Raw genomic sequence first — 18,760 nt, forward strand, 5'->3', positions numbered from 1 at the left:
TAAGAGATTACTTATAACGTATTTTAAAGATTAATAAAAATATTAATTTAAGATTTATAAGTCTATAATAATTAAATAAGCTTTTTTCGAATTAATATTAATAAATTAGCGATTAAGCGTCGCGTATATAATTAAATATAGATCTTAAATTTCGAGAGACTATTAAGATATAATAGTTATCTTTATATCTCTAGAAATAAGATTTTAAAAGAAGAGCTTATTAATAAATATTATAATAATTTATTATTTAAATACTTTAATACTATAAAAATATATAAGCTATTTACTTATAAATATTATTAAAATAAAAGCTTAAAATAAGTTATTGATTATATAATTTATATTAAGATATATAATATTTATTAATAAATTAAGACTTCGCGATATCGTCTCTATAACGAATTAAATTCGCTTTTTATCGTTATTAAGCTATAAAAGAAAATTTCTATAGACTTTATTATTAACTTATTAGCGAGTAAGTATAAGAATATTATTTATAATACTATTTTAATTATAATAGATTAATTTATAAAAATAATAAAATATATTTCTATATTTATTACGATTAATATCGCTTAACTAATAAAAGTATTTTATTTCGAAATAGTATATTAATATAATATATTAAACGATATTATTAATAATAGAGATTTTATATTTATTAATAACTTCTAATTTTTTATTTACTTTTATTTTAAAATTAAGCGATATCTAAATATTATCTTTTACTTATAAATTAATAAGTAAATTAAGTAATAAAATTAAGTACTAGAATATTTTTTACGTATATTCGCTAATAATAAGTAAAATATTTAAATAAAATAACTATTAATAATAGAGTTCGTTTATATAAATAGTTAATATTTCTTTATTAAAACGATATCGTTCTTTTTAATATATAAATATTATTCTAAAATTTATTAAAAGATTAAAAATAACTTTATCGAGAGAAAGATATTCGCTATAAATAATAGAATAAAGAAATTATAAGTATTAAGAAATAAGATAGTAAAGCGTCTTTATAGCGCTATTACGATTTAATTTAAATATTATAATAAAATATATTAGTCTTAAAGCTATAAGATAAATAATTTAATAATATTAGCGATTAAGAATTTAAAGTAAAAATATTTAAATAAGAAGTTATTTTATAAATTTATAAGATTATTTTAGATTATAAATAAGATAAAAGCGTAGATATATCGCTTACTTTTACTCTTAATATATAAAATCTATAATATCTTTTATATATCGTTATTTAAATTTTATTATAATCGCGATTATAATAATATAACGAATATCTTTATATAAACTTTTAAGCTTATTAATAATAATAAGCTTTAAAAGATTAAAGAAATTATTAATAAAATTAAGTATAAGAAAGATATCTAATATAAAGTTAAATAAATTAATTAAGATAAAGAGTATAATTAATAACTATTAAATAATAAACTTATTAATATTAATAAGTTAATTTAAGTTTATAAATAGATAAATAATAAGTAAAAGTATTAAGTAATAGATAATAATAAGTCTCTTATTATTAAAGAGCTTATTTAATTATATAAATTAATGATAAATAAGTAAACGCGATAAAATAAGATATAAATATTAATTAGATTAGATATATTTCTAGATAATACTTATATTATATATATATTTCTCTATACTTATTACTATTAAAATATAAATTAATTAAATAATTATATTATTTAATTATTTATTAAACTCTATTATAAAAAAGATATATTATATTAGAGTATATATTATTAATATAAATATATTTTTATCTAGAGTAGCTATAAAAGAATTATTTAAAAATCTTATATTAGCGTTACTATTAAAAAAAGATCGCTATTTAAATATTCTTTATTATCTTATTATTAGATTCTAAATTAAATTTATTAATTTACTATTTTAATAAGAAGATAATTAAAATATAATTATCGAGTTAATACTTATCGACGTTTATTATATATCGATAAAGGCTTTTAAGCTTCTTCTTTAGTAACTTATTTATTTTCTCTAACTTCGCTACGCGCTTATTTATCGCTATAAATTAATCTTAGAGATTTATAATTATAATAGAGATAATTAAAGTTATTATTATTATATATCTCTATAATTTATATTATTAAATAATCTTCTTATTAAGCTTAACTCGTTAATAAGATATTTATTAAAATTATTTAACGCGGCGATAATATTATATTAATTTTCTTATCTATATTTAAAGATATAAAGAGATTTTAATATAGCGATTAATATCGCGTTTTTTAATCTTATAATTATTATAAGAGAAAGACTTATTTTAAATATATAAATCGTTATCTTAATAAAAATAAGTTTTATATAATAAATTAGATATTAAGATTTATTAGTAATTATATATATAAAGCGATAATAATAAAAATAGTTAGAGATTAATAATTGCGTCTATAAAGCGATTATATATTTACTATTAAAGTTATTATTATTATTAAAAAAGAATATTATAAAATTATTAGTTTATATATTAATATAATTAATAATAATAAGATACTTATAGTAAAGAGAGATAGACTATTAATATAATAAGATATACTATACTTATATTAATATTAATATTAATATTAATATTATAATATTAAAGTAAATACTTATAAGAGAGGCGTTAGAAGTTATAAAGAATAAAAATAAATAATTCGAAAGAGGTTTTTATATTCTTTATTATAGCGTTAATACTAGTAGATAATACTTAGTAATATAAATACTAGCGATATAATAATATTTCGCTATTACTTATAAAGCCGCGTTATCTAACTATTATTATTATTCTATTATTATTATTAATTAATAATTAAAAGTATTATCGTAGACGCGTCGCTCTATTAATTATTTTCTTTAAATATTTATAATAGAAGTTATTATTATATTATTTCGCTATTAACTTAATACGCTATAAAAATAACGTCGTTTATAAAAAAACTCTTCTATCTTTTTTTACTTATTAAAGTTTTAAAGATTATTATAAATTTTTAAATTAAATATCTATTCGCTATAAAGACTATTAATTAGCGCTATAAAAACGTTAATATTAAGCGCGTTAATTTACTATAAATTATTATCGATTAGTATTATAGAAGCGATATTATTCTTAAAAGTAGTATTAATATTATTATATAATATATTAATAGCGCATTTATAACGCGTAATAATTAGTTCTATTATATCGTTAAAACGATATCGTAATAAATTAATACTTTTCTCTTATTTCTCTATTAGAGTTTAAAGATTTTTTAATAAGTATTCTATTTTTTTAGATATCTAAAAATTAAGATTTAAAAGAAGAGATAATTATTAAATCTAATACTATTATAAGCCTTAGCGCTATTTACGCTAAGACTTCGATATTATATATATTATATTAAGATTTCTTTTAGAATCTAATTTTAATAATATATCTTATATATCTAGAAGCTTAACGAATATAAGTTTACTTTATATATCTCGAAGTTTTAATATTTCTTAAAGATTAATTCTACTATTAAATATATTATTAAATTTCATAATAACTCTACGTCTTTTATAGTCTATATCCGCTAGCTAACCGCTAGTAAACTACGCTTTTATAATAAATAAAGCGGCGAGAAAGCTCTAGATCTATTAAATTTAGATGTTTATTAAATAGTAGATATAAGATATAAATAATATAAAAGCTCTATTTAACGCGTTTATTAATATTTATAAATATATAATAAGTAAAGATTTATTATATAATCTTCTTCGAGATTTAAAAGAAGATTTATTAATCTTTAAGATCTTATAAAGAAAGATTTATTAGTATATCTATACTCTAGAATAATTAAAATAAAGATAGAAATAAAGTAAAGAATTTAATTAATATTATATAGTATTTTATTATAATTACTCCGCGATCTCTATAATTAAATACTTTAAATCTTATTTAAATATTTTAATTTTATTATTAAATATATAGTCTATAGTATTATACTTAAAATACTCTATCGTAAATCTATTATAACTATTAATATCGATTATATACTTTAGAAATTCTTTAAAGTCATTCTAAAAGATATATTAAAAGATCTTAAAATAACGTTATATTTACGCCTTAAGAATATTAAATATTAATTCGATAGAATTATAATTAAATAAGTATAAAAAAAGATATTTAATAAAATAGTCTTTAGTCTATATAATCTTAATAATATAAGAATTAATATAAACGCTAACGTTATCTAGAATAATAATATTACGCTTTTTAAAATACTCGTTATAAAGAAATAATAATCGATTAATTAGTTAATTAAGAATATCTTTCTTACTATAATAGCTTTTTTTAATTTTAATATAGAGTAGATAGCTAATAGTAATATATATAGATAGAATATTAAAAGTATTATCTTATTTATATTACTATAATATTAAGTAAGATTATTAATAGAAGTATAGACTATAAACCGCTATATTATTTATAGCTTAAATAATAACTTATTAATAAAGATTAGTTACTCCGTTTTAATCTAACTTATAAATATCTACTATATAATATGAAGTACGTTACTTTAAAAATCGATTCTTTAATTCTTCTTATATATAACTCTAATCTATTTTAGAGCTCTATAAATAATAGACTTATAGATCTTAATATTCTACTTCTCTTTTAAGAATTATATTAATTTATCTTAATATAGCTATAGCTTTTAACGCTAATAATTAAGAAAAATATTTAAAATAGTAGATAAGAGATTACGGCATCGCTCTTATATATAAATATATCTATTATAAAAGATTACGATATTATTATAAATAGTAAAATTTTACTTCTATTAATACGCTATTAATATATTAAAATAAATATTCGTAGCTATAACTTTAAATCGCTAATAAGATTTAAGTAAGAGTTAAGTATATTAATATATAAAGAAATTCTTTTTAAATAATAATATCGCGTTTAAAGTAAGGGCTAGCGATATAGCTATTATATATCTAAGTTAGAGATAAAATATTAGAAAAAGCGTATATATTTACTAGCTTTAATATCGCGAATATTTAATTAAAATAGTAAATAACAGTGGCTATTATAAGAATAGTAAGTATATTCTCTACAATTTTCTATGAATAACGCTAATAAAAAGTCGGAGGTGGAGCTGGATCAGCTTTGCCAAGCATTCTTATTTAATTTGCAATTTATAACTTACGACGAAGTTTAAGGTAAGCGCTGCCCAGCGCTAGCCTTTTCCCCAGCCACCGTGCCACCGCATCTCTTCCTCTTCCTCTTCGAGCGCAATCTTTCTCCATCCCGTACCCATTCCCCACTCTGTACTTCTTTTTCTTGCCCGTGTGCGTGGATCTGCTACGTATCTTCTCTCCTTAATATAGAGCGCACTGGTTACTGGACAACTGGAAGCGGACCCAGCGGACCTAGCGGCTGCCATCATGAGGTATTTCGATGACGGGGATCTAACAGATGGCCTAGTATGATGTTCTATGATACAATGCTATGGGATTCTTCGCTAACCATAAGTCTCCTTCATAGCAACTCACGCCTAAACATTTTCCCGTGGAACACGTTGAAGGCGATTACCACGTTGTCTGGACATACTGCAAAGGAAAGAGGCGAACGCTGGATTGGAGCTCACAAATAGACCTCTCAAATTGGGAGCTGAAATTTCAAAAATTACCTGCCGAGGAAGGAGGCGTTGGTAGGCACTTCAATGTCTCTCTCAATTTCGGCAGCCTCGAGCTCGAATACATTATGGATTACCAAGATAAGATCGTCAACCGTCTCGACCTGGCTACAAACAAAGCACCTGGCGAAGGTTCTGTGGAGAATGAAGCCATGATCACTTTTAGTGAAGTGCGCGACGAGTCTGGCTATCCGTACCTCCGCTTCAGCTTCTCTACCAACGAGCATAACCCGGATGACGACATGGTGAATATAGAATTTGTGGCGAAGAGAACGGACGAGACGGGCGTACATCAGCTGGGATTGACGAAAAATGAGAAGCTGAGACTAGGATACGCTGTCTGGGACGATGGCACATTCGAGCCGGAAAACTCCGACGAAGAGGTCGTCGGTCAGAGCGCGGATAGTCTGAACAAACAGCTCCAACGGCATATCGAGGCTTCGGTAAAGATACACGCAAAGCTGGTCACAATGAGAAACAACGTCGACAAGCAAGTAGCTAATGCGACAAACGGAATGCAGCAAGCCTTGAACCAAGCATGGCGCTCAGCTTCCCATCCCGATACTAACCTCCAACCATCATTCGATCCCTCCTCAGCCGGAATGTCACCGCCGCCCGCTCGGCGGAAGAGAGGCGAAGTCGCGACGGCCGAAGCACTCGAAATACCACCACTATCCCAGCGTAGGAAGAAGGGCAGCGGACCCGAACGCACACCCATATCGATGGAAGATGATGAATTACCGAACGGTACCGCGAGACCTGCCGGGTATAAGCGGAAACGGGGTGAAAAGGCACCGGGGAAGAACAAAGGTGGAAGGCCTCCTAAACGAAAAAGTATGCGGACATCTATATGAGCAGAGACAAAAGTGGAAAGGATGGGCGCTAAGTAGTCTTCTTCTCCTTAGGTGATATCAACACTGTTGCCCAGTACCTTGTTGACATAGCCGGAGCCGGCTCACAAGGCTCAGGAGGCTAGACGAAATTCGTCGGATGGTTAGAATTCAACAGCATGAGTTTCAGGGCGGTATAGTCATTCGACTGTAATTATTTTCATACCAGCAAGCGAGCGTCTCACGCATGAATATCCATACCAGGAGTCGAGTCCAGCGCAAAACCATTCAAGACGCCGACATTAGCCCTCCTGGTAAATGATGACCATGCTCTGAGGATGTGACAGTACAGTGCTCTTTGTTTTACGTTGATGAACTCATCATGCCTCATCGATATGGAATTCCAGCATCTCATCACCTATGCTTTTCTAATCGCCTTGTCTCGAACCAGCGAGCAAGTTGTAAGGGTTCACCATCTAAGCGTTGTATCGTTTAAAACAGGATCGGGTATATCAGTCCACATCTACCCTGCTCTTGGGTATCGTCTCCGGTGGGGCGGCGCAGATGTGACTCCATCCCAACCGATTCCAAATGTTCCTAACACGAGATCTTCTACGTTTTGCTCTTCTGCCCGGACACAGGTTCCAATATTGTTCTATATTTCCTCCCTTATCGGCCTTAGCCTCCCTCAACGTCTCACCAACGATCCTCATCCCCCTCCCGCTCTTCCTGCTGTCCCTCTCCTGTCTCATCTCCTCTTCCTCCTTCCCATCCTTTCAACCATCTCCCAAACCACTCAGCACTGACTTCCGCACATTTCCCCTCCGCCTCCATAGACAATAAGAAACACCCCAACACCATCGTACCAGCGCCAACAGGAATCGAACCTATCACAAATTGAATACCCTCTAACCTCGACCGTAACCACAGGTGCATGCCCCCGCACGACAAAAGACATCCACTCCTGCTGCAGCACTTGAGCAAACCAGGTATAACCGGGATTCGAACCTACGACCTTTGGGGAAGATGCAACGGCAACATTGCAGTATTGGCGCTGCCGGAAAATCAGAAACACCGCAACACCATTGTACCAGCGCCAAGAGGAATCGAACCTATTACGAATTGGATACCTTTTACCTTCCATCACTGCCGAATGCCCCGCTTTGAATTTCAGCCTTGATCACCTCCCCAGCCGCGACGCCTCCGTTGCTTCCTACGCCAGTGCCAGTGCGTGACATTTTCTCCGCTTGCGGTGTTGGGAGTCTGGCTTCAGGGGACGTGGATTGATAGGGAGGTAGAAGATTCTAGCCAAAATGACCTCGACCCTTCTACGCGATCGACTCCGCCATTTCTCTGCCCCTCATGCCCATCCCAGCCTAGAGCGTACTGTGGACCCTCCCCAGCGAGACCTTCCCCTTCGCTAACCGCCAGGCCCAAACCCCGAGCGTGATACCCACGTCGAAGAGATCGAACACCAGCGCCCCGCCGAAGATGATCGCGTAGAACGTCCACGCGCGCTCTTCCGACAGCCGGACCTTGGTGACGACGATGGCCCAGGGGAGGATCCAGAGGAAGTTGGACCCGAGGGCTTGGTAGAGGTACCAGCGGGGACTGGTGGCGAGGAGGATGGCGGCGAGTTGGTACTGGACCGCGTAGAAGATGTAGCACCAGTCTATGTTCTGGATGGATGTTTAGTGGAGGGGTTGGGAGAGGGTGAGAGGGAGGGAGCCGACCTTCCACATTTTCTTGGTTATCACTGCGACTTCGGTGGAGTCGGAGAGATAGTACGCGAAGGATTCCATGCCCCATAGTGAAAGGCAGATACAGACCGGGACTTCGACGACGAGGGCAATGACGCAAGAGATGAATGCTGGGTGCATGATGTCTGTCGCGAGCGGAGGGTTAGCAGGGGACCAAAAGCCACGACGAAGATGGGAAAACCATACCCAAAAGGTCCCGTCTGGAGGCTTTGGGCTTTCGCAAACCAACTCCCACGCGTGCTCGCCATTGGCCCCAATTGTGGCCAACGAATGCTAGCGTGGATGCTTCCAAAGCTTGGACTGGCACCATGACCAGCCCCCAGCGGATCGTGTTGAACACACCCCACGCAGTGCCATAGCTCTCGCCGAGCGAAATGATCCTGCTGACGAGCCACAAGTACAGCGAGTTTCGGATTGCGGACTCCGTGAAAGTGTAGACTGATGGACGGGCGAGGACTTTGAAGGCTCTGATACCGGGCCTTATCGTTTCATCGGAGTCTTCACTGGACTTTCGGTGCATCTTTGTCGCAATGTAGATAAAATACACAAGCCCAAGAAGGGCGGAGCTCATGTCACAAGCGAGCCTGATGAGGGCTTGATCAATGATCGTTGGCGTCCATGATCCCACATGGAACTTGGAGATGATCAGCAGGTCGAGCATGATGTTGATGACGAAACTCGTCGAGCTGATCAACAATGGTACATCCGGATTATCCAAAGCCCGTGTACAGTCCGATACAGCGACTTGCATGGCAGAAGACAGTGCCGAGACCGAAGAGATGCGAACGTATGTTATGGATGCCTCTCTGACTTGCGCTGGGACGAAGGCGGCGGCAAGCTGATTGGAAGCCGCGATGAATACTATGGTCATGATGGCTCCTAGCACGGTCTGGAAGAGAATGAGGGTGTATGATAGGCCGAGTCGAGAGGACATGGTCCTGGTGGCTTTGTCTCCGATGACGAGCCAAGCGGCTCTTGGAAGGCCATCGTTGAGGACATTTGCCACGGTGCCGATGTAGGTGTAGACATCGGTGGTGACCACTTGGGTTGGGTCGATGTTTGCGATCCATAGCTTGCTGAGCGTGCTGTATAATGCTGGGAGGAGGAAGGCGCAAAGATTGAAAATTAACGAGCCTTGATATCTGGAAAGACAAGTTAGAGATTGATGACGTTGGGAAATCAAATGCGTGCATCAGGTACGCTGTTAAAAGAAAGTGGCGGTCGTGATGGGCGTATATATATTTAACAAATCATGGTCAAAACCGCTCAAAGCTGACATTGACGTGCGGGGACAGCTCAGGCCAAGTACTTGGCATCGAGTATAGTTGTTTATGGGTTTGCGCCGCTGTCAATACGAAATCTTCGGGCAACATGCTTGGAATTGCATCAGAGGTAAATAAATCGAACTCACGTTTCTCTACTTAGATACCGGCCATGAAATGTTTTCAGCCTCTGAAAAGCTGACTTGTCCTTGGCAACTTCTTCCGCAGATTGATCGATGGGAGATTCGTATGTCTCAGTGTCGTTGTCTTTGGTTGGCAGCATTGTGTACTTGCCTCGAACGAGAGTCGAAAGTTGCGTACCCATTCTCCATCCGAGACGCCAGATTTTATATTCCAGTTGCCACTATCAGCTTGAAGTGGGGAAATCTCCCAGTGTTCTCATCGTGCTTCAATTCCTATGCACGAGACCGATTCTGTCCCGCTGAGTGGCAGTCGGATTACGTTTTGCGGTAAAGCGTTCTCTCTCCTAGGGCTGCACGCATCTTGGAGCAGTGCTGGAGGTGGCCGAAGCAGCCTCGGAACCCACGCGGAAAACCGTTACACATGCAAGTCTCGGGCCTACATGCGCTCGAGCAACAATAGCTGTCCCTTCTCCAGTCTGTGGCTCCAGTGTTTCTGTGATTTTTGGTGGAGCGGACTCTAGATCCGTGGGTCAATTGTCAAATGGTCGCCGGGGGGTGCCTTGCCAGAAAAAGTAAGGGTTTGCGGTGGACCGAATCCCCAATTTATGGCCGACTAGAAGCATGTGAAAAGGTGTCACTTGTCGAATATTTTACTATACGGGGACTGCTTTTTGATCTCAACACCGAGAGTATTGATTATCCATCTCTCGCGATGCTGAGGTGACTTTTCTGACAGCGGCGTCTCCCGGTTTGCGCTAGGCTGGAAATCGTTAGATCTCGTCTGGCGTACTCAACCGGTATCAGATTGTCAGTCGGTAAATTCTCGTGTGATTTGATAGAACGACTGTTCGTGGTCCAGTCTATTGATCTCTTCTTTTGCAGGTGCCTTCTTTCACTGCAATGTAAATCGGCTTCTTCTTGTCTTGTGAATGTTCCATCTGGCTGTGGCAACCATGAATTTGGACAACAAGCCCTCCTACCCAAATCCCGACTCAACGCTTCCTTTTTGGAGAATAGAACCTCATGAGTTGGACAGTTACCGCAGTAGCGAGAATATGCCAACCGAATGTGACCTCGTGATCATTGGAGCAGGATATGCTGGCACAGCCACTGCTTATCATCTGTATGATGGCAACCCATCGCCTCCATCAATCGTGCTGTTAGAAGCCCGTCAAGCATGTTCAGGAGCCACAGCGAGGAATGGTAGGTTGTGTTGGTCCGCTAGCGATGAGCAGCTGATGAAGACGAGCATTAAGGCGGCCATCTAAGACCAGAAGTCTACTTCGGTATGTCCGACTACATCGAAAAGTACGGCCTGGAAGCTGCTGCTGAGATCTCCAACCATGAAGTTGCTCATATCCAAGCAATCAAGAAGCTGATCGAGAAAGAGCACATTGACTGCGACTTTACTCTGACCCGGACCTTTGATGTTTTCCTAGACGAAGAATTCGCCAACAAGTCCAAAGAAGCGTACGATAGCATGGTAAAGAGAGGCTTGACTTCTATTCAAGACGCGCACTTTACACCAGCAAAGTATGCGGAACGAGTATCCGGAGTCAAAGACGCCAAAGGCTGCTTCAGCTTCACCGCGGCGCATCTCTGGCCTTACAAGTTCATCATGCATCTTCTCGGCCTCGCAGTTGCCAAAGGGCTCAATTTGCAGACCCATACGCCTGTAACGCATGTAACTTCGACTCCGGACGACGGCGAGCGCTACGCCGTCACCACTCCCAGAGGAATCATCACAGCTAAGAAGGTAGTCTTCGCCTCGAATGGCTTCACGGCCGGCATTCTTCCCGAGTACTCGCAGAAGATCGTGCCTTGTCGAGGGATATGCAGCCGTATTGTGGCGCCTGATCCAAACAAGGCGCCTTATCTGAACAATACATATAGCTTGCGGACTGGCCATGGCATGTACGACTATCTGATTCCGCGGGTGGACGGAAGTATTATAGTTGGCGGCGCCAAAGCCACGATGTCGAACGACAAAAGCGTGTGGTATGACAACACTAATGATAATGAGCTGATTGAGCCTGCAAAGGAATACTTCGATGAATATATGCAACGACGATTTGTCGGGTGGGAAGAAAGTGGAGCCTATGTGGACAAAGTGTGGACTGGGAGTAAGTCAATCTAAAGCCTTCCCTGATTGGATAATTGTTTTGATGGATCCCTATCTTGTGCTGAATCGAATGCTTATTGCAGTAATGGGCTACACCTCCGACCTCCAACCGCATGTCGGTCCAATCCCCGGAAAGTCAAATCAATACATCGTGGCCGGCTTCAATGGCCACGGCATGCCCATCATCTTCCTTGCCGCCAAAGGAGTTGCGGAGATGATCAGAAACGACAAGACGTTTGAGCAGACCGGGCTCCCGAGAGTATACAGAACGACCGAGGAAAGACTGCACAGCGACAGAAATGTCATTTTTAACAAGGCTCATTAGGAAGCTGTCCCTTGAACGACGGTTGGTAACAGGCTATCATTACGTTCGGTGAGTTTACTAAGAGTTCACCTGGGATTGGAATTGTTTTTCCCCAGCAGAAGTCGATCAACAACCCATTTGATTGGCATGCGGTATACACCCCGCCTAACTCATATCCTCAAAAGCTCCCCTGGCATCTTCTGTCCCAAATGCTCCATCACATCCTCTAACAGCCTCTCCCCTTCCTGCCGCTGGCACCACGCAACATACACCATCCACCTCCGGCGCCCCACCAGACCCAGAAACAACCTCTTGATCTTGCGCAACCATTGCTGCATCGTCTTTTTGTGCTCCGGCATGTTCAGCTATAAGGTGGTCCAGGCGCAGAGGATTGTGATCACGCGACTGGAGAGGGTACCCTGGTGGTTGGGTTCATGGATCCAGACTATAGCCTTGTTTGGTGAGCCAAGGGCGAAGGCCTCGTACAATCATGGTGTGGGTGAGAGGGAGCTACGGTGGGCTGTTCTTGGATCGATTATCGTAGTGGACGCGAGATTGTGACCATGAGAGAGAGAGGGGCCAGACATCATAGACGCGATGATGAGAGAGATAAGTAGATCAGATAATGTATCTTATCTCATCTAGATACATATGTCGTTCGGGCTTTTCAAACGAAGCTGCCCCTGCCCCACACACACACCAATGCGGAACAACCATCCCGAACTCCCGCATAGTCAGCGGCCCACGCACAGCGTCCAAGACGAGCACTCGGTGGGGACTATAAAACCGACATCGACAATACCGATTGCCCGGAACGTATCCGTACCCCGCGGTCAATCAATCCGCGCGCCATATGTACGACTGCTCGGAGTAGACTTGCTGGAGGGAGGGAGTATCCATCCAACGCGGCTCTCTTCTTTGTCGTGGCGCGTAAAGGCTGCGCGATGATGAGTTGTGGTTTAGGTAGGTAGGTATACGGATGGAGGAGCTGGGGACTGTGATGGTAAGAAGCAAAGAAAGAAAAAAAGAAGACATTGGGGTTAGGTACCTTAGAGTGCTTTAGTTGAGTAGATGGGCTGGATTTTGGGGGGTCTTTTGAATACTTGCACAGTGAAGAGTACTAAGGCGGAGCATGAAGGGGGGTACGAATGGATGGATGGATGATTGATTGATTGAAGGATGAATTAAAACAATGCCTAGAAACTGAAGAGTTGCGAAACATCTGCGTCTAAATAAACGGTACATGAGTGGCACTCCTTGTCCATGCCAAAAGAGTTCGTGATCTATCGGCCCGCCGTGGTCCGGTTACAATGTCAAGGTTCTCGCCCCCAATCCGGCGTCTTCGGCGACAACGCTTCCTCAGGCTTCGGCAGCTCTCCAGCAACGTCCTGTGAATAGTGCCAGTGGAAAGCCCCATCCGAGTTCCCACCAGCGATCGCCAGAGCCGTCCACGCTTGATCCCTACTCAACCCTTGCGCCATCAATCCCGCCATAGTTGCATCCGGAAACGTCCTCTTTATAGCCCCAGCGTACTCAAGTTTGCTGCTCCAGACTCTTTTCCGCAGGGTGCGGCCGAACTTGTCCTGGTTCATTCCGATTGCTTTGACTGGTATGACGGAACGTGCAGGATCGCGAAAGCGTTGCTCGACGGAGTAGCCGTAGACGTTGAAGAAGGCTTGTATGGTGGTCGAATCCATGAAGCCCTCAAGGGCAAGATTGACGATTTCGAGACCTTGTGCTAAAAATCTTTGGTCGGTGGCATCGTTCTCTTCTTCGCGGCATCGCCCCCGGCGCAAAATTTCCGGATGTATGGGGATACCAAGCATGGTTGCCCAAGCATTGAAGATGACATGCAGTCCACAAGTATTGATACCCACCTGTTGAGGGACTCGGTTCCAGATGCAGGGTCTGTATAAGACCTGAATCCCAGGTCCAGCCGAAACAAGCCAGCGAGAATGATTGATGATTCTTTCAGCGCTTAGCGCAATCTGTTCCTCTGTTACCGTTCCCCTTCTACTGTCAAATATTCGTAATTGAACTGTCATCGGACGGGCGTCAACCAACTCAGCCACACAGAGCAGAAGATGGCCAGCAGGGTGGATTCTCTCTTGGCCTTTGACTTGATCCTCAAGCGCTTCAGATGTTGTGGAAGAAAAGAACAACGGCATGATGAATCTGCTCCACCCCCCAACTGCGCCAACTTCTTCCTGTTGACCCCCAGGCGAGAAAATGTCCATCCCAGCATAAGTGAAATCGAAGTCTGCACGCCTGAGACGCTTGAGACTTTCCCAAATGGGCGCTATGCCAAGTATTACCTCGTAATCGGCCATGTTTGAGGAGTCCCTTATGATTGTAGCGTCTTTCAGCGCGCCTTTGGTAGTCCGGGGGGTCTTCGCTCTCAAGGCTATGTGACTAGCGAGACCTCGGACCAAGCTTTCCTTCCAGGTTCCTGGGGTTTGAAGAGAAGCCGGTGGTGGTGGAGGTGTGTCCGCAGAACCTGAGGAACTACCTGAATCACCGGAAGCGTCTGAAGAACCTGAGGAACTATCTGAACCACCGCAGGCGTCTGAAGAACCTGCAGCTGAACCTTGACCAGGAAGTGGCAATGTGAGTCCGGTCGCGACCTCAGGAGCATGCCCTGATTGCTGGGTCGTGGCGCATCCTGGTGGTACGGATACAGCGCCCCAAATCCTTGCATGATCTCGATTAGCAGCCTGTTCCTGCGTGTGCATATCATCAACGATCTCATTGAAAGCCTTTTCATTCAATGCTACAGTCTGCATGTACCGAAGTTTGTTCGGCAAATCCGGGTTCTGTTTCTGGGTTTGCTGAAGCTGAGACAAAGGCTCACTGATTGCAAACTTGTAATGCTGCATCCAGGCTCGGATAGTCAAGCTGTCAAGCTGCCCTCGAAGCGCTAGGCCAATCATTCGTCTTATGTCTTCATAAGACGCTTTTGCTAATGCTCCTTTTCGCGTCGTAGCCAGTGGAATTTCAAGCATGTAAGCCCATGCATTCAAAACGGTATGCTCCCCGCACCTGTTCACTGACTGTCCAAGTACGTCCACCCAGTCTTCCTCATTCGGATCGAAGGAAGGCCAGGTGTCGCCAAGCCACCCTGCATTTCTGACAATATTTCTTGCGACACGTCGAATCAATCCTTTGTCTAAAAGTCCTTCGGCGCTATCCATAAATCTCAATCGCACGAGAGCTTTCTTCATCTGAATATCCTTGATAGTATTGGGCCCATCCCTATTGACCTTCTCGGCAATGGCTAGTACGAAGTGGCCGATGTCACCCTTGTACCTTTTATTCTCCATATTTTGATCCTCGAGTGAGAGCGGGGGCTTATTCTTGTTGCCAGGATCTTTCTGCTGTGCTTTTTTGGCTGCAACAACGTTCTCTTGGTTCTTCTGCTCTTCGCCTCGTTGAAACACGCTGAATACGGGCTCTAGGGGCTCTGCTGTATCTTCGCCTAATTCAGGGGACAGGGCTTCTAACTCCTTGCTGAAGATCAAGGGCATGAGGAAAGGATTAGTCCCTTTGATAGCATGCATCCCGACCATTCGCATGCTCCGCGCGAAGGAAAATAGATCTGAATTAGCATATGCAAAATCAATATTCGCATTCATCAGGCCGAGCCAAACGGCGCCAATGGCAAGTATGACGTCGATGTCGCGCATCTCGTCGTCTCTTTGCTGGTGCGGTGGATGGAGATCTGTTATTGAAGATGTGTACTTAATAGGCCTTTCTTCACATAACTCTACGCGACGACGATATTCATCGAGCCAACTTTTCGACTCTGGAAACACTTGCGAATTGTGCGAAGGGTCTGGCATCTATAAGCTTACAGATCCTATACTAGCCTACGCAGGCTTCTGATGTGGTAGGGCTTACCGGTAGCGCCTTTGAAGGCCTTTCTAGATGATTCTCCGTCGCTGTCCTCAGACTGGCGTCTGCGTTTGTGACTCTGCAGAAATCGTTAGCTTTCTTCAAGCGCCCAGGAGACATAGCATGGATCCTCTTACTGGTATATAGTCCAAGGCAGCAGCCGTGCGCCACCAAAAGATAGAAAAGTGTCCATGTTCGAGTACCGCAAAGTCTGGAAGAGGTCCAGCTCTCGTGGTAGGGCCCACATCTGTGCCGTTAATGGAGAAAATATCCAAGCCATTGTTCACAACGAAGTATTCAACCTCGCCGGTTTTGGAGTTCCTGACGCGGCGAGCCTCGAGACACTTGCCAGCTTTGGGACTTTCGCTTGTCGTGGATGAAGGATCGCTCGAGTCGATGGAGTCGACAGAATTATCTCCAACAACGTAAGTCCGACGATTGGCTGCAGCTGAAGGGTCAACAAACAGAAGAAGCTCCAATTCGTCATCACCACTAGGTCCAAAGCAGTAGAATTGCAACTTTGAGTCGTCGTGTTTGCTTTTTTTGCTAGAGTCGGAATTTATGCTAGGGAACTCGCATTCCTTAAGGACGCAAAATTGGCCGTTGCTACCATCATTCGTGAGAGCACCACCTGCCAATAGGCGCTCTCTCAGGGTTGACGCTTCGGCAACGACTTGGTCGAATACAATACACGTGCTTTCGGGGAGAAGGCCCTTGAAAAAATCATGCTTGTTCTGGTTAGATGAATATGCGAACGGAGAGCCAAATCGCGATGAGCTGAGGGCGAGATTTTCTTTGATCGTTCTGGGCGAGTCCGAGCTGGTCCTTTTGCCCGATCCAAATCTGCCCGTCACAGTGTCTTGTCCCCTGTAATTCTTAGCTTTACTTTTGCCCGACGTATTTGCAGAGTCTGCAGACGGTTCCTTGGTTTTGTCTTTCTCAGACCGTCTGATTGACCCGTCCTCGGAATATCCTTCTGGCCCATCCCTAATCACTGGTGTGGCTTCATGGGCGGGTACGTCTGCTGAGTCTCGTGTGGGAGGATTCTGCCCTGCTTTACTACGTGTCATTTTTGCCAAATATTGCTTGTTCTCTTCCCCCTTCTAGTGTCGCACGAACAACAGTACTTCTGAAGCTGAACAAAACTTCGTAGAAGAGAGAAGTGGATCGAGTTTGATAGTAGCCGCGTGGTCGGAGAGCCCCCTTTGAAAGAAGATTGTCTTTTGCCCCCCATTTCATCCGCCGCAAACAGCCATGCAATCACGGGCGCTACGCGGCCGCACACAGATATTGTCCTTTGTGCACCCATCGTGGTCGTAAGTTTTCTTTCTCTCATGGCTAGGGCCATGGTAAGATGTTGGAAGACAATGCCAAATAGTTGGCGCGAGCTCCTTGAAGAAAACTCTCTGTGTGTGCCAAGAGATTCCGCATTTAGGCATGTGAGGAATGCAAGCCCCAATGTAGGTCATCAGAAACTTCTAAAAACAGCAGCAATAGGCCAACTTATACCATTGGAACATCCGTGGTTGTTTACTGAAGTTGCTCCGCTCCGTTCGATGACTCCGCTATCACTGTCCGAAAGCTTGCATGTACTGTCATTCAGATTACCTCGTGATCCAATCATCACAATGTAGGCTATCGCGTCAGTAGATCTGCCTGAACATACCGCCGAGCACAGCACGCACGTCGAAGCCGAGGATTGCAACACTGTTTTGTCCCCTACTCATCCAGTATACCGATCCACAGCAACGAAAAGCTTCGAATTATCCACCTTGCACTTTCGCCATTCTCTGATATCGCCACCACAACCTAGATCAGCTCGTACATCATCAGTGCTGATATCCGCTCTCATGCTGGTGATGATGTGCGCTGCGTATTCGCAGGATGAAGTATCGTCACCCAGTACCATCTGATCGTTTTGGCCGATGTACGAGACTTCCGATGATGTTTCTGTCGGCATTGGAGTAAGCTGTGTGTAGATCTCTTCGCCCTCGGTCCCAGTGGTCGGTTGCTGACGGTCTGTGGAATCTTGCAACTGAGAAGGAGCCTCGGCTTCTGCATCTTGGATTCCATGAGACGATGCTCCGGCCACGGATTTCCTCCCTTTTGAAGCTCCCGCACGTTCTTGCTGGTTCCCATCCAGTTTCGCCCTCATCCTCTCATTCTCCCTCCTCAATTTCTCCCCTTCTTCCTTCAATCTCCTGTTCTCCTCCTTGAGCCTCTTATTATCCTCCGCCACCCCTCTAGCTGCAAGCTGTATATCCACACTAGCTCTGACTCCCGCCTGTTCACACTTTCTAAGCTTATGCTCCAATTCTTGCAGATATTCTTTCCGGCGGGCTCGGGAACGGCGTTGGTTCTCGCGGATGCGGGCAGCGGAGGGGGCGGGGTTGGAGGTGGGGTTGGAGGCAGAGGGAATTATTAAGGGATGATGTTGATCCATGGAGGATGAGAGGGTGGGAGCCATGGTGTTGGCAGGCGAGTGGGATTCGTGGAAGCTTGAACCGGCCAGAGCATCCGCAGTTCTTTTTTGTATGCTGTATGTTGTATCGGCCAGAACTTCGGCAAATGATTTCACTAATTTTGAAAAGGTGGCAGTCTTGGCGCTAGCCTCTCGTCAGCCATTGTCATGAATCCAGAGCAGATGGTTCTTGATTTGGTAAGGCAATGAAGGTGAAGTAACGATATTGGAGGGTTTCATCCCACTACGAGTGCGGTTGTCAATGGCATCAAGCTCATACAGATACATAATTCT

At 41.5% G+C, this 18,760-nt stretch overlaps 5 protein-coding genes across 5 annotated transcripts; 2 read left to right on the top strand and 3 right to left on the bottom strand.

Moving 5' to 3' along the window:
* Positions 1–5,442: 5,442 nt before the first annotated feature.
* On the top strand, positions 5,443–6,669 carry HO133_007528 (uncharacterized protein; the record flags this gene model as incomplete). Its single annotated transcript, XM_037298419.1, has 3 exons — positions 5,443–5,481; positions 5,543–6,527; positions 6,599–6,669. 3 exons carry the CDS (start codon positions 5,443–5,445, stop codon positions 6,667–6,669), a joined length of 1,095 nt encoding a protein of 364 aa, XP_037157054.1.
* A 1,230-nt stretch (positions 6,670–7,899) lies between these two features.
* Positions 7,900–9,828, bottom strand: HO133_007529 (uncharacterized protein; the record flags this gene model as incomplete). The annotated part of the gene is made up of 4 exons (XM_037298420.1): positions 7,900–8,202; positions 8,257–8,408; positions 8,470–9,425; positions 9,695–9,828. 4 exons carry the CDS (start codon positions 9,826–9,828, stop codon positions 7,900–7,902), a joined length of 1,545 nt encoding a protein of 514 aa, XP_037157055.1.
* Positions 9,829–10,641: 813 nt separating this feature from the next.
* HO133_007530 (uncharacterized protein) lies at positions 10,642–12,135 on the top strand (the record flags this gene model as incomplete). The annotated part of the gene is made up of 4 exons (XM_037298421.1): positions 10,642–10,891; positions 10,945–10,974; positions 11,038–11,811; positions 11,894–12,135. The coding sequence occupies 4 exons, from the start codon at positions 10,642–10,644 to the stop codon at positions 12,133–12,135; spliced, it is 1,296 nt and encodes a 431-aa protein (XP_037157056.1).
* Positions 12,136–13,427: 1,292 nt separating this feature from the next.
* On the bottom strand, positions 13,428–17,075 carry HO133_007531 (uncharacterized protein; the record flags this gene model as incomplete). Its single annotated transcript, XM_037298422.1, has 3 exons — positions 13,428–15,946; positions 16,012–16,084; positions 16,143–17,075. The coding sequence occupies 3 exons, from the start codon at positions 17,073–17,075 to the stop codon at positions 13,428–13,430; spliced, it is 3,525 nt and encodes a 1,174-aa protein (XP_037157057.1).
* Positions 17,076–17,728: 653 nt separating this feature from the next.
* On the bottom strand, positions 17,729–18,472 carry HO133_007532 (uncharacterized protein; the record flags this gene model as incomplete). Its single annotated transcript, XM_037298423.1, has 1 exon — positions 17,729–18,472. The coding sequence occupies one exon, from the start codon at positions 18,470–18,472 to the stop codon at positions 17,729–17,731; it is 744 nt and encodes a 247-aa protein (XP_037157058.1).
* Between the last annotated feature and the right edge of the window lie 288 nt (positions 18,473–18,760).

This window comes from Letharia lupina (genome assembly GCF_014066315.1).
Source record: "Letharia lupina isolate WasteWater1 chromosome Unknown contig_3, whole genome shotgun sequence".
NCBI classification, from domain to species: Eukaryota; Fungi; Ascomycota; class Lecanoromycetes; order Lecanorales; family Parmeliaceae; genus Letharia; species Letharia lupina.